Below are 15,326 nucleotides of genomic sequence, written 5' to 3'. Positions count from 1 at the left end.
CCAGTGGCTTAGTTTAAGCCCCTGCATCATGAAGACTTCTCAGAAAGCTTTTCTCCATTTAGGTCCAAGCTTGAGCAGAGACACAAAAGGGCACCTGGTGGAGCTGCTTATGAGGGTGTGGCTGGGAGCCCAGCTCATTTCTGCCTGTGACTGCAGAATGGCCAGGTTGGGAGCATCAATACCCTCCCTCACTTTACCAGCCCAGACTTGCCCATGGTTCACAGACATCCCAGCATGGCCCTGGCCCAATGAATTACACACCCCGCTGGGCCTGCCTGCCCCAGGAGATAGGGTGTGACCCCAGGGCAGCAGGGAGGAAGTGCCAGGGTGGTAATAGCTGCTCACGTGCTCTGAATGCCCCGGTGGAGTGCCGCAGGGAAGAGTGTGTGCCTAGGATAAGGAAGGATAAGGAGGCGGCCCGGGGCTGGGAGCCGAGCGCAGGCATTTCTATCCTGACTCAGTTCCCTCCCCGTGCATGTGAGGAAGTCGGGTTGATTGAAGGTGCTTCTTCCCTCTCTTCTTTGTGAGGATGAGACATGGGGTAGTGGGGGTCTGGCTTAATTTAGACATGAGTTGAGTTTTCTTTCCATTTTCTCTGCCCTTCCATCCTCCCACTTTGTGCTTCTATTTTTCTCTCTCTGTCCATCTCTTTCCACTTTCTCTGACTTGAGTCTCTTCCCCTCTCTCTCTTCCCGTTTTTCCCATTTGTCCTTCAGCTCCCCCACAACTGATTCCCCACCACTGCTCATGTCTCCAGATTCCTGTCTCCTCCCTGCCCACAGCCATCCTCCTCGCCCCCACCAGCAACTTCAGGCTCCCCTCAACCCCACAGTACTACGAGCTCAGGGCCACCCGTCCACTGGCTGCTACAAGACAGGAGACCAAACCTTTTTGTAGGTGACATCACAGAATAATGTTCCTCCTTTCCTTCAGTCCCCACCCTTCCCCATATACAGCTTGGTGGCTGCTGGAGGCCAGCTGGACTGTGAAGTCGAACTCTAAGTCCTGCCCCCGCTTGCCGAGGTTGTCAGGGAATCCTGCAGGTGCTAGATGGCCAGTGAGACAGCAGGTCACACTTCCCAGCAGATGTCACCAAGATCACCTGGTCTTGTGGGCAGGTGGGCTGTGAGGTTTTCCAGAGAGACAGATTAAAGATACCTCTACTCTCCATGTCCTCAGGAAGGAGGGCTCCATTCCCAACCCAATCCCAGGGTTTCCTCTTCCAACCCCAGCCCCCTCTGGGATTTAAGCCTCTGTCCCCCAGTTCTTCCTCACCCAAGACGGGCCAAATGGATGTTCTCATAGACCTGGATTTCAGGTTTGAACTGAGGAATCGAGGCATCTGGGAAGAAGGAGCCATCGGGGTACAGAAGAGAAGTCAGCAGACAACTTAGAGCCGTGTTCCTTGCCCACCCCCAGAGGAGGTGGGGCACAGAGGCAGGGTATAAGCCTAGGCCTTTGCCTCATACCCACATGCTCTCTTCTTCCCTCAGGGAGGGAGGGACTCACCTCTGCTTGGAGCCCCGTGGACCCTCTGCCTCCAGAGCATGATGCTGAGGGCCAAGATGATAACTCCCTGACCCATTGTGAGCAGTAGCATCAGAATCCAAGGCATGTCCCAGCCCGTGGAAGGGGTACAGAGGGCAGGAGAGGCATCCATGGAGGCTGTAGTAAGGGCCAGACCTGAGGGATGGGAGGGAGGCAGTGAGCGGCCTGTCCCTGTTCCCCAAAGAGAGGCTTCCCCTCTGTAATCTGGTGGGCTCTTCCAACAGAAGACTTTGTAAGCTTCCCTGACCACAGTATCCTCCACACTACTCTGCCTCTTTCCAGGCCTCTCACCCTCACCCCTGGGCTAACAAATAGAGAATGGCGGTCGGGCGTGGTGGCTCATGCCTTTAGGAGGCAAAGGCAGGCGGATCGTTTGAGGTTAGGAGTTCAAGACCAGCCTGGTGAACATATGATGAAACCCTGTCTCTACTAAAAATATAATAATTGGGGGTGGTGGCTCACGCCTATAATCCCAGCACTTTGGGAGGCCGAGGCTGGAGGATCACCTGAGGTCAGGATTTCAAGACCAGCCTGACCAACATGGAGAAACCCTGTCTCTACTAAAAATACAAAATTAGCTGGGCATGGTGGCACATGCTTGTAATCCCAGCTACTTGGGAGGCTGAGGCAGGAGAACAGCTTGAACCTGGGAGGTGGCAGAGGTTGCAGTGAGCCGAGATCACACCATTGCACTCCAGCCCAGTCTCTACTAAAAATACGATTTTTTAATTTAAATTTTTATTTTTATTGAGATGGAATTTCGCTCTTGTTGCCCAGGCTGGAGTGCAATGGGATGATCTCAGCTCACAGCAACCTCCAGCTCCTGGGTTCAAGCGATCCTCCTGCTTCAGCCTCCCAAAGTAGCTGGGATTATAGGTACGCCCCACCACGCCCAGCTAATTTTGTATTTTTAGTAGAGATGGGATTTCTCCATGTTGGTCAGGCTGGTCTCAAACTCCTGACCTCAGGTGATCCATCCGCCTTGGCCTCCAAAAGTGCTGGGATTACAGACATAAGCCACAGAGCCTGGCTTAATAATAAAATAAAATAAAAAACAGAGACTGGGACCACATCCTGTCAACTAAAACAAAAACAAAAACAAAAAACGTAGAGAATGGAATGCCCCCTGCTCACACATGGGCAGCCAACTACAGAGCAGACCACCAGCCATAACTACATTTTCCCCTCACATCCTTCATAGTAATTCACCCTCTCAAGAAAAAATAGCCAGGTGTGGTAGCTCATGCATGTAACTCCAACACTTTGGAAGGTCAAGGCAGGAGGATCATTTGAAACCGGCAGTTTGAAACCAGACTGGGAAACATAATGAGACCCTGTCTCTACAAAAAATTTCAAAATTAGGGCCAGGCATGGTGGCTCACGCCTGTAATCCCAGCACTTTGGGAGACCAAGGCAGGCAGATCACTGGAGGTCAGGAGTTAAAGACTAGCCTGGTCAAAATGGTGAAACCTCGTCTCTACTAAAAATACAAAAAATTAGCCAGTCATGGTGGCAGGCACCTGTAATCCCAGCTACTTGGGAGGCTGAGGTGGAAGAACATCCCTTTCCATCTCCTCCCTCCGTTTACCTCCCAGGCTAAAGTTGACCCCTTTGTTGTGAGTCACGAGGCAGCGGATGATTCTTGATCTTCGGCTCCTGGACTCAGGAAGCCCCTCCCCAGGACACACCAAGAGCAGGGCCGCCTCATTGCCCCAGAAGGACTGAACACGGCCCCTCACGGGACCCTTCCCTTCCATCCAGGTCACAGAGTCCATGCGTCTGGTGGGGACCACAGAGCACACAAGGACATTGCAGGGGGATCCATCTGCAGCCTTTGCAGATAACTGGGATCCTGTGGGGGAGAGAAGGATCCCTTAGTTCTTCGCCTGGACTTCCTAGCCCACAGTGGCCCCTGGTCTGCATGCCCCCACTCACCTTTGAGCACCAAGACGTCGTACACCCTCCAGTTCTGATAGTTGTGGTGCTGACCCAGCACAGCACACCAGTACCGCCCGGCATCTTCCTCCTTGGAGCTCTCCAGCCACAAAGAATAGTTCCCCAGCAGTCTGAGCCTGGATTCCCTTCCTGGTTTTCCAGGGTCTGGGGCTGGCCTGCCCAGTTGGGCTTGGGCTACCAGGGTGGTGAAGGAGCCTGCTCCAGCGCTGCGGAACCAAGACAGGTGTCCATCCCCATGTACAGTGGGTGGTGAGGGACATGGCAGCTCCATTGCCTCCCCCGAGGCCACATAGATGGCCTGGATGTTGTCTGTGAGAAGAGGGTTGTATGAGGCCAGAGACCTCCATCAGATCAACAACCCCTCATTTGATCTTCAACCCTGGCTTCTTTCCCTTCCGGGGTCCCCAAGCGTGGACCTGGCTGGTGACCATGTTTCTCAAGTGACAGCTACAAAAATAAGACAGGTGGGGAGAAGAGGGTAAGGGCTTTCCTCCCCTCCCTGCCGGCCAGTGAGGGGGTCTGAGGGCAAGAGGGAAAAGGCTGGAAGAGTTGGCAAATGCCCACATCTCTTCCACTTTTCTGGAAGCATTTACTCATTCTACGTGTTTTATAAAGGAAACTGCATAACCTGGACCCTCCTTGCCTCTGGATCTTCCCTAGTGTCAGAGGCAGGAGGAGGTCAGTTGGAGTAATTCTATCTTCAAGTCAGATGCCTTCACCAGGCTCCTAGGAGAAAGAGCAACAGTCCTTCCCCACCTTGCAAATAGCTAAGGAATTCCCTACCTTTTGCCCCTTACCTGCAGCAGCCTGGGGAGTTCCACATAGGAACAGGAGGAGGAATAGGACCGCCATGGGGAGAGCCTGCCAAGTTCTCTTGCTCCAAGACCTGGTATCCCCAGAGAGGAAGCAGAGTTCAGATAAAGGTCCACACTCACGGGTCTGGGGTGACATGGGCCTCTGGAGGGGATGGGAATGCTGGGGAGATAAAGCCCAGCTGCATGTCTACTAGGGAAAAAGTGACCATCACCTTTCTGTCCTGGAGGGAAAAGGACCCGGTCCAGGCCACTCTGAAGATGACCTTTTTGCTCTTCTGATTCCATATCAGCTAAAAGGCTCAAGTAACAACTTTCCATGCAGGGAAGTAGTCCTGCCTGTCTAGCTCCTGTCCATCTAGAAGTACACTCTGAGGTCTCTTTCACTCCTAAGAAATGTCAGCCATGAGTTGGGTGGATCACTTGAGGTCAGGAGTTCGAGACCAGCCTGACTAACATAGCGAAACACTATCTCTACAAAAAATACAAAAATTAGACTTGTGTGGTGACATGTGCCTGTAATCCCAGCTACTCAGGAGGCTGAGAGACACCAGAATTGCTTGAACCCGGGAGGTGGAGGCTGCAGTGAGCCAAGATCATGCACTCCAGCCTGGGCGACAGAGCAAGACTTTGTCTCAAAAAAAAAAAAAAAAAAGAAGAAGAAGAAGAAATGTCAGCCATGAGTGAAGAAACTGAGTTTTCATGTTGGTCCTCCATAGAACCCAGCACAAGACTGTGTATCCAGTCAGTGTCCTGTAAATGATTTGGAATGACTTTCCCTATGGTTGTCTGGCATACAGCAGACCTCTCCTGAACCCCTGAGGAGCGCATTATTACTTATGGAGAAGGCTAACATGGACTGATTCATCCTTCTGAATGGCAAAAACTTTTTTTTTTTTTTTTTTTGAGACGTAGTCTTACTCAGGCTGGAGTGCAGTGGCACAATCTTGGCTCACTGCAATCTCTGCCTCCTGGATTCAAGCAATCCTCCTGCCTCAGCCTCCCAAGTAGCTGGGACTATAGGCATGCGCCACCACGCCCATATAATTTTTGTATTTTTTAGTAGAAAAAGTGTTTGTTTCACCATATTGGAGAGGCTGGTCTCGAACTCCTGACCTCATGATCCCCCCACCTCGGCCTCCCAAAGTGCTGGGATTACAGGTATAAACTACCACACCCAGCTAGCAAAAACTCTAAGGTAGATCATCATGCAGTTATTATAGTTTTAACATGTAATTTATTTATTTTAAAAATTATTTTGACAAAATATTCCATACATACCAAAAACTATATGAAGTACAGCTATATAATGGATAAACTGTGGTATATTAACACAGTGGAACACTGATCAGCAATAGGAATGAACAAACCCAGTGATTTGCAACAAGGTTGAATCTCTGCCGGGCATGGTGGCTCATGCCTGTAATGCAAGCACCTTGAAGGCCAAGGTGGGAGGATCACCTGAGGTCGGGAGTTCAAGACCAGCCTGACCAACATGGTGAAACCTCGTCTTTTTTTTTTTTTTTTTTTAAAAGGTTGAACCCAAAAAAAAAGAAAAAAAAAAAAGGAGACTGTCTCTAAAAAAAAAAAAAAAAAAAAAAGTCAGATATAAGTCAGGTGCGGTGGCTGGCCAGCTGAGGTGACTCACACCTGTAATCCCAGCACTTTGGGAGGCCAAGGTGGGTGGATCATTTGAGGTCAGGAGTTCGAGGACCAGCCTGGCCAACACGGGGAAACCCCATCTCCACTAAAAATACACACACACAAAACTAGCTGAGCGCATTGGTGGGCGCCTGTAAGCCCAGCTACTCGAGAAGCTGAGGTGGAAGAATCGTTTCAACCTGGGAGTCTGGGATTGCAGTCAGCTGAGATCATGCCCCACTGCACACCAGACTGGGCCACAGAGGGAGACTTTGTCTTTTTTTTTTTTTTTTGAGACGGAGTCTTGCTCTGTCGCCCAGGCTGGAGGGTGGTGGCTCAGTCTCAGCTCAGTGCAACCTCCACCTCCTGGGTTCAAGTGGTTCTTCTGCCTCAGCCTCCCGAGTAGCTAGGTCTACAGGTGCACACCATAACACCCGGCTAATTTTTGTATTTTTAGTAGAAACGGGGTTTCACCATATTGGCCAGGCTGGTCTCGAGCTTTTGACCTTGTGATCCACCTGCCTCAGCCTTCCAAAGTGCTGGGATTACAGGCATGAGGCACCACACCCCGCTGAGACTCTGTCTTAAAAAAAATAAAGTTAAAAACAGAAAGAAATAGAATATTCCAGGACAGGCACAGTGGCTCAAACCTGTAATCCCAGCACTCTGTGAAGCCAAAGCAGGAGGATCACTTGAGCCCAGGAGTTCGAGACCAGCCGGGGCAACATGATGAGACCTCATAAAATTAGCTAAGTGTGGTGGCACCAGACTGTAGTCCCAGCTACTTGGGAAGCTGAGGTGGGAGTATGCTTGAGCCCAACAGGTGGAGGATCAGGGCAGTGAGCCATGATTGTGCCACTCTTTCTCTGAGAAAGAGCCAGACCCTGTCAAAAAAAAAAAGAGAGAGAGAGAAAAGAATACTCCATTTCAGTCAGAGATCTATGCTATGTAACCACTATTCTGAATTTTCTCTTTCTTCTCCATTTGCTTTATCATTAAATTTTATGTGTTTTTGAATCTAATATAATGGTACGTATTCTTCTGCGACTTTCTATTTTCACTCAGCATCATGGTTTTGAGATTCAGTTCATGCATAAGAGTAGTGATTCACTTATTTTCTTTTTACAAGTATTCCACGTATCTTACCATGCTGAATTTTTTTTTTTTTTTTTTAGGCAGAGTTTCGCTCTCATTTCCCAGGCTGGAGTGGAGTGCAATGGTGCGATCTCAGCTCACCACACCCTCCAATCCTGCCTTCAAGCAATTCTGTCTCAGACTCCCAAGTAGGTGGGATTACAGGTGTAAGCTACCATGCCCAGCTAATTTTTGTATTTTTAGTAGAGACAGCGTTTCTCCATGATGGTCAGGCTGGTCTCAAACTCCTGACTTCAGGTGATCCACCTGCCTTGGCCTCCCAAAATGCTGTGATTACAGGCATGAGCCACCGTCCGCGCCCGGCCAATGCTGAATTGTCATATTTAGGACTATGGTGTAGCTTTCTATTTATTTATTTATTTATTTATTTTATTTATTTATTTTTTTTGAGACGGAGTTTCACTCTTGTTACCCAGGCTGGAGTGCAATGGCGCGATCTCGGCTCACCGCAACCTCCGCCTCCTGGGTTCAGGCAATTCTCCTGCCTCAACCTCCTCAGTAGCTGGGATTACAGGCATGCGCCACCATGCCCAGCTAATGTTTTTGTATTTTTAGTAGAGACGGGGTTTCACCATGTTGACCAGGATGGTCTCGATCTCTTGACCTCGTGATCCACCCGCCTCGGCCTCCCAAAGTGCTGGGATTACAGGCTTGAGCCACCGTGCCCGGCCTTGCTTTCTATTTATTGAAAATCTTTTTGTTTACTTCTTTCTTTCTTCTTTTTTTTTTTTTTTAAAAAAAGCTTACAGCACCCAGTATTCCCAGGCGGTCTCCCATCCAAGCACTAACCAGGCCTGACCCTGCTTAGCTTCCAAGATCAGACAAGATACCTTTCTTTTTTTTACTTTCTATTATTATTTTGAGACAGGGTCTGGCTCTGTCACCCAGGTTGGAGTGCGTGGCGCTATCTCAACTCTTGGGCTCAAGCAACCCACCTCGGCCTCCCTAGTAGCTGGGACTGCAGGTGCACACCACCACACCCCGCTGAGCCTTTTTTTTTTTTTTTTTTTTTTTTTCCCCCGCCTTGGTATTTTGTGTAGAGATCAGGTCTCACTATGTTGCCTGGGCTGGAACTCCCGGACGCAAGCAATTCTCCTTCGGCCACCGAAAGTGTTGGAATAACAGGCGTGAGCCACCGTGCTGGGCCAGTTTACATTTATCTATTTCTTCTTCTTCCTCCTTCATCTTTTTTTTGTTTGTTTGTTTACATTTATTTATTTATTTAGAGACAGAGTTTTGCTCTGTCGCCAAGGCTGGAGTGCAGTAGCACGATATTGGCTCACTGCAACCTTCGCCTCCCGGGTTCAAGAGATTCTCGTGCCTCGCCCTCCCGAGTAGCTGGGATTACAGGCGCGCGCCAACCACGCCCGGCTAATTATTGTACTTTTAGTAAATAAAAATACAAAAACATGGTTTTATCATGTTGGCCAGGCTGGTCTCGAACTACTGGCCTCAAGTGATCCACCCGCTTCGGCCTTCCAAAGTGCTGGGATTACAGGTATGAGCCGTCGCGCCGGGCCAGTTTACCTTTCAACAATTTTTTATAGTTTTCTTCATAAAATCTTGCATTTCTTGTACTAGATATATTCCTAGACATCTTATCTTTTCTATTACTCTTGTCAAGTGCTTTTAATCTCATTCTTTGTTTCTGCTGTCGCTCTAGAGTCTGCCAATGAGACAGAAAAAAATTATTGGACTATGCCTAATAATTTTCTAATTCTCCGCGTTCCAAAATCTTCCGCTAATTTAGGACCGCTGCTGTACCCGTAGCCCCAACTGCGCGAAACTCTTCTCAGGAAGCGCTGAAAATGTCGCGATTCGCTCGGAGGCGGAGCCAGTACGAGCTGACGTCAAGGGCACACAACACCTCAAAAAGCAGAGGAGGGCGGGGCCGGCAGGGGGGGACCTGCTGCTGGAAGAGCAGCGGCCCGAGCCGGGGCCATGGCGAAGCTCCTGAGCTGCGTCCTAGGCCCTCGGCTCTACAAAATCTACCGGGAGAGGGACTCCGAAAGGGCCCCGGCTAGCGTCCCCGAGACGCCAACGGCAGTCACTGCCCCCCATTCCAGCTCCTGGGTGAGTCGAGTTCCCCCCTGCCGAAGAACGTGGTACAGTCCAAACCCTTTACGGCCTTTGCTCCCTAGAAGTGCCCATGAGGGGAAATAAGGGGAGTCTGCTTGTCAAGCCAGTTGTCCGTAAAGTGTGCGCTCTGTGTGCTTCCTGGGTTAAAGTCGCGCCTACGCACGGGCCGCCTCCTTTCTTTTTCGCTCTTTACCGCTTTCTCATTCCGACTACCACTCCTTGCTCTTTCCTTTCCGCATCCCCCCACCCTGTCTGTCGTGGTTCGTGCTGGTCCTAGTTGAGTCTTAAGTCCTGGAAGAGACACTGCGTGGACTGGGGAGCCGGTGAATTTTGCCGTCAAACTCCCCAATTCTCTCTTCCTCAGTGCCTCTTCGTGCCTCCCCCCGCTCCGTTTTTATCTTCCCTTTACCCTGGCCTTGAATTTCAGAATGACTTTTACAGATCATGTATCCCCCGGTCCTCCCCCTAACCTCCGCCCAACCTAGCCTGGAGACCCCAGAGTCATTGTATTCTGGAGAGCTGGCGAGTGGTGGTAGGCTGTTCTAAATATTCTCTTCCTTTTTATCAGTTATCTCACATTGTGTTACTGTCTCCTACAAACTGCCCGCTCCTACCCACATTCTCTTCTTAGTCAACTACTCTTATTTCTGATGCTTTTCTTTCCCACTTAGGATTGTCTTGGTGTCTTTCCTTTCTTCTCTAACCCTTCTCCCCATATGCACGTGCCTGCAATCCATTTGAAACTGATCTGTGGAAAGGAGCAAAAATCGTCCAATGCTGCTTTCACTTTTGCTTCCAAATCCAGCTCCCTGTGTTCCCATGATCAGGGTTGGGAAATCAGGTTCAGGTTGAGGGTGAGGAAGAGGGGTTTCTGTGGGGGCCAGGGATGTCTCAAGAGAGATAGTCAATGAGGCTAGAACTGGAGGACAAGCAGCAGGGCTTCTGAAAGGGAAGGGGAAAGACCTGCCAATGGGCAGGGTCCTTAAGGAGGCCATCTGTTTTGGCAGGATACGTACTATCAGCCCCGTGCCCTGGAGAAACATGCTGACAGCATCCTGGCACTGGTATGTCTACCCTGGCATCTGGGACTCTCTGCATCTTTCAGACCCACCTATCCTCTTGAACTTAGCCCTCCTGGGAGCAGCAGCGCACCTGGGGTGGGGGATGCTCTGGGCTCTGCAACAGACCTCTCCAACACAGACACACAGACACACTGTAAGTGGGCATACTTGGCACTCCCCTTTGGCATGTAGCATTGCTTTCTCTGAGGCAGCCTGAGCCGTGAGGAAAACATGTTTACTCTTGGGACCATCTTCAGGTGCTAAGTCCTGCAGTTCCCCAGTGACCTGTCCTCCCTGGCAACTAACCTCTTTGGCTGCAGGGACAGCTGTTCTTTCTGGCACAGTTCCTATGGTGATGTTTGCGCATCTCTTGGGGACCAGGCCAGGGGCTGTCCTGAGCAGGGCCAATTGAAAAGGCTTGATTAACTTGAGTAGACAGAGAGACTGGCCTTTAAATGTGGTGGAATTATGTCTGGAGATGGAAGACGTAATTCTTCCATAATTCCAGAGGAACAGAATAGAGCCTGTACCTAGTTTTCCCAGCCTCTCCATTACACTGACACACTACTTTTCAACAAATATCTACTGTGTGCATGGTGTCGTACACCAAATAGTCTATATGATATACCTCAGGTTGTCCATCTTGCTCAGAAGTGTAGGCCTGGAATGGCAGGGGTGTGTGTGTGTGTGTGTGTGTGTGTGTGTGTGTGTGTGGCAGGGGTGTGTGTGTGTGTGTGTGTGTGTATTGACTGCCTGTCCCTGTCTCTCTGCTGCAGGCTTCAGTATTCTGGTCCATCTCTTATTACTCCTCTCCCTTCGCCTTCTTCTACTTGTACAGGAAAGGTCAGTGTGGTTTCAAAGGTGGTGGGGCAGCAAATGGGCATATTGTTGGCAGATGAGCCAGCTCCCTAAAGAGGAGAGGGGACCTGTGAGGATGGCTTGGCTTCCCTCTTCCATCAGGCATCTTCTTCCTCTTAGGGTATGGCTGTTCCAAAGAGGGAGTGTGGGGTGGAGGTTGGGGCTGAACTGGGAAGAGGAGCTGAGGGGCATTGTGGAGAGGGTCTCACATTGTCCCTCTCCCTTCCCAGGTTACTTGAGTTTGTCCAAAGTGGTGCCGTTTTCTCACTATGCTGGGACATTGCTGCTACTTCTGGCAGGTGTGGCCTGCCTCCGAGGTAGGTAGAGAGGAAACCTGGTTTGAATCTATCTGTCACTGTCACTGGGTAAATATTAAGTACCTTCTGCAAATACAGTTTAGTGATGGGCCCTGGGAGGGAATCACTAAAGAGAGAATAGTTTAAGGCATGATCTTTTCCTCAAAAGACTTGGGTAATAAATATGACAAAATAACAAAAAAGTTTGCTGTTACCTTTTTTTTTTTTTTTTGGTACAGATAGGGTCTCACCATGTTGTCTAAGATGGTCTGAAACTCCTGAGCTCAAAGTGATCCTCCTACTTCAGCTTCCCCAAAGTACTGGGATTATAGATGTGAGCCACCATGCATGTCTGCTATTATCTAGAAAAGATGCATATACCCTACAACAATTCTATATATGTATACACACTAGGGAAACTCCTGCACATGTATAAACAATATATATGTACAAGAATACAGCATACAACACTATTTGTAATAATCCTACACTGGAAACAGCTCCAGTGGCTATCAATAGGATGGATAAAATATGTTCTGTGCAATAGCCATGCAACAGAACACTATATAGTAATGCAAATAAACTATAGCTATGTTCAACAATGCAGATGAAGCTGGGTGCAGTGGCTCATGCCTGTAATCCTAGCAGTTTGGTAGGGTAAGGTGGGCAGATCGCCAAAGGTCAGGAGTTCGAGACCAGCCTGTCCAACATGGTGAAACCCCATCTCTACTAAACATACAAAAAAAATTAGCCAGGTGTGATGGCGGGTACCCATAAACCCAGCTATTTGGGAGGCTGAGCCAGTAGAATTGGTTGAACCCAGGAGGCAGAGGTTGCAGTGAGCCAAGATTATGCCACTGCACTCCATCCTGGGCAACAGAGCAAGACTCCATCTCAGAAAAAAATGAATAAAATAAAATACAAAAAAATTAGCTGGGCAGGGTGGTACATGCCTGTAGTTTTAGCTGCTTGGGAGGCTAAGGCATGAGAGTTCCTTGAACCCGGGGGGCAGAGGTTGCAGTGAGCCAAGATAGCACCACTGCACTCCAGCCTGGGTGACAAAGCAAGACTCTGTCTCCAGAAAAACAAAAGTAAGGCAGATTAATTTCTCAAATGTTGTGTGAAATAGAAGAAGCTAACCACAAAATATTGTATGCAGTATGTTTTCATTTATGTAAAATTCAAAAGGGATGCACATGTTTGAAGCAGAACACTAAAGACAACAAGGGCTTGGTTTTCTTGAAAGTCAAGTGATTACCGGGGTGGGGGAGTACAGAATGGAGGAGATTCCTGCTGAGAGGTGGCTATATTCCCTTTGTTGACCTAGGTGATAGTCACATGAATGTTTGCTTTGTATTTTTTAAACTGAATATATGTTTTATGTATGTACATTATATCTCACAATTTAAAAAAATAAAGAGGCAGAGCAGATCACCAAGCCCTAGTGGGTGCATTTGATGACAATCAGGTGACGAGGGATTCTTGAGCATGGGGATAGTGGGGTAGGGGCTGGATGGCCGCAGTTGGGTCCAGGACCTTCTGCCTGAAGTGTTCTGACCCCTAATCTCTGCAGGGCTCCCTCCTCAGAGAGGCCTTCCCTGACCACCCTGTCTGAAAGTAGTTCGCACTACTCAATTTTGTCTTATTTTATTTATTTTTAATTTAGAAAAACAGAAAAAATTAGCTGTGCATGGTGGCAGGTGCTTGTAATCCCAGCTACTCAGGAGGTGGCGCCAGAAAATCACTTGAACTTGGGAGGCAGAGGTTGCAGTGAGCCGAGATCGCGCCATTGCACTCCAGCCTGGGCAACAAGAACAAAACTCTGGCTCAAAAAAAACGGCCGGGCGCGGTGGCTCACGCCTGTAATCCCAGCACTTTGGGAGGCCGAGGCGGGTGGATCACGAGGTCAAGAGATCGACACCATCCTGGTCAACATGGTGAAACCCCGTCTCTACTAAAAATACAAAACATTAGCTGGGCATGGTGGTGCGTGCCTGTAATCCCAGCTACTAGGAAGGCTGAGGCAGGAGAATTGCCTGAACCCAGGAGGCAGAGGTTGCGGTGAGCCGAGATTGCGCCATTGCACTCCAGCCTGGGTGAAAAAAAGCAAACCCCACCTTCAAAAAAAAAAAAAAAAAAAAAGGAAAAGTAAAGAAAAAATACATAAGTCCAGAGAACAAAATATTTTTAATTTTTTTGATATAGTTTTGTGATTTTTAAAAATATATATTTTTGTGATATTTGCTTTAAATGCTTTCTGTCAGCAAAATACTGAAGCACTACAGTTAGGGTTGGAGTTCCCATTGGGATCCTTTCAGTGCCATCTTCCTCTTTCCTCAGAAGTAATAATTGTCATTTGGTGTGGGTTTTTTTTTCTGGCACATACTTTCATACTTTTATGAAACATATTTCTCAAGTCTAAGCTGCCATCAATTGTAAAATGAATACTAATTTCAGAGTTTTCAAGGGTTAAAACATATGCATCTTAGAATCTTTTTTTCTTTGTTTTTTTTTTTTAACTCCCAGTTTATGAGTGGAGCATCTTAGAGTCTGTGAAATATGGTATCTATAAACAATATGTCTTGTTCATTTTACATTTTGGAATAAATGTTATCACTGCATACAAATCATTCTGCAGCACACTTAAGTCTCTCATCATCTCATTTTGGGGAACTACCATTGATGGCACAGAGTTCTGGTTCATTCTTGTATTTTCTTTGTAGAACTCATTCCTCTCTGAAATGTTCTTGTGTATTGCCTTCTCCTGGCTCTACCTTACCCCAACCAGAATGCCAGCTCTCTGAGAGCCAGGAGCTGTGTATCTCATTTCCTGCTGAGTCTCCTGTGTATAGTATAGTGCCTGCTTGGCACACGACACCTGCCAGGTCAGTGAGGAGAGAAGTTAGGGCTTGAGATGCCTCAGCAGTGAAAGGAGAGTGGACGCAATCACTGAGTGTTTGAAGACAAAAGAGCGAGTCAGGACTGAGTTGCTTCTGATTCAGAGGGGAAAGCAGAAAGGAGGCAGGAGAGGAACTGTTCAGGAACTGCAAGGAATCAAGGATGGGCCCAGGAAGGAGAGGCAGGAGGATTCTTGAGGGACAGGGAGAATGCTGAGTGGTACAGTCGGAGAGAATGAGGATGGAAGAGTCAGGGGTTCAGTGAGGAAGTAATTATGGGCAGGTGTCGGAGACTATGAAGCCAGACGGCAAGGGGCTAGAATATACAGAAGAGAGGCAGAAAGCAAGCACTGGAAAAGAGCAGCAGTGAAAAATAGAGAAATTTAATTTTCACAGGGGAGAACAGTAGGATTATATGTTAGTGTTTAAAGAGTGAGGAAAATGAACATTCTGGAAGATGGTAGGTTAGGGATCATCAATAAAGACATAAGCTGCAGAAGCTAGGGAGAAGCATCCTATAGCCAGTTGCTGGATATGGAGGATGGGGGTTGGCTGAGGTCTGTTTCTCTACATCCTATGCCCTCAGTTCCTTTTTCTTTCACTTCTCCTTCCAGGGCCTTCTCTAGCCCATCTTCAATTCTTTTACTAAAACCTAGATATTCTGTTTCCCAGTTTTCCTAGCACTGTTTCCTGTCCCTTCTCTACCAGGCATTGGCCGCTGGACCAACCCCCAATACCGGCAATTCATCACCATCTTGGAAGCAACACATCGGAACCAGTCTTCAGAAAACAAGGTGAGAGGCTCTAGGAAAAGTGCCATATAGGTGCCTGATAGCAGCTTCCTCAGTTGTCCCTCAGAGCATCAAGCACTGGCTTCTGCAGGAAGAGGAGGTGTGTTTTACCACCCACCACACTGGGTGTTTGCTTGCACACTGCTATAACCCTTCTCCCCTCCATTAGTGAAATGTCCATCTGAGGAATTTTTCCTCCCTACCACTTCTTTTTTTTTTTTTTTTTTTTTGG

General features: G+C 48.3%; 2 protein-coding genes across 4 annotated transcripts in view; one reads left to right on the top strand and one right to left on the bottom strand.

Annotated features, from left to right (window-relative positions):
* Positions 1-890: 890 nt before the first annotated feature.
* On the bottom strand, positions 891-4,388 carry LY6G6F (lymphocyte antigen 6 family member G6F). The gene is made up of 6 exons (XM_032268993.1): positions 4,302-4,388; positions 3,484-3,813; positions 3,137-3,400; positions 1,510-1,683; positions 1,276-1,342; positions 891-1,123 (listed from the first exon to the last, which is right to left on the bottom strand). Exons 1-6 carry the CDS (start codon positions 4,354-4,356, stop codon positions 1,099-1,101), a joined length of 915 nt encoding a protein of 304 aa, XP_032124884.1. The 5' UTR covers positions 4,357-4,388; the 3' UTR covers positions 891-1,098.
* Positions 4,389-8,886: 4,498 nt separating this feature from the next.
* Positions 8,887-15,326, top strand: part of ABHD16A (abhydrolase domain containing 16A, phospholipase) — a 16,834-nt gene continuing 10,394 nt past the window's right edge. For all 3 annotated transcript variants that reach the window (XM_032268990.1, XM_032268991.1, XM_032268992.1), the window contains exons 1-5: positions 8,887-9,185; positions 10,199-10,255; positions 11,029-11,095; positions 11,341-11,427; positions 15,012-15,097. In XM_032268990.1, the coding sequence (XP_032124881.1) occupies positions 9,054-9,185; positions 10,199-10,255; positions 11,029-11,095; positions 11,341-11,427; positions 15,012-15,097 (429 nt within the window). In that variant the 5' untranslated portion in view covers positions 8,887-9,053. The remainder of the gene's footprint in view (positions 9,186-10,198; positions 10,256-11,028; positions 11,096-11,340; positions 11,428-15,011; positions 15,098-15,326) is intronic.

This window comes from Sapajus apella, unplaced genomic scaffold (assembly GCF_009761245.1).
Source record: "Sapajus apella isolate SASKATOON/1434 unplaced genomic scaffold, GSC_monkey_1.0 scaffold188, whole genome shotgun sequence".
Classification (NCBI taxonomy): domain Eukaryota; kingdom Metazoa; phylum Chordata; class Mammalia; order Primates; family Cebidae; genus Sapajus; species Sapajus apella.
This window is presented reverse-complemented; position numbering and strand designations above follow the sequence as displayed.

Coding starts and splice junctions, on each gene's coding strand:
- LY6G6F (XM_032268993.1), bottom strand. CDS start 4,356: ATGGCGGTCCTATTCCTCCTCCTGTTCCTATGTGGAACTCCCCAGGCT. Junction 3,401..3,483: donor CGACGTCTTGGTGCTCAAAG/GTGAGTGGGGGC, acceptor TCTCCCCCACAG/GATCCCAGTTATCTGCAAAG. Junction 1,124..1,275: donor ATCCATTTGGCCCGTCTTGG/GTGAGGAAGAAC, acceptor AAAACCTCACAG/CCCACCTGCCCACAAGACCA.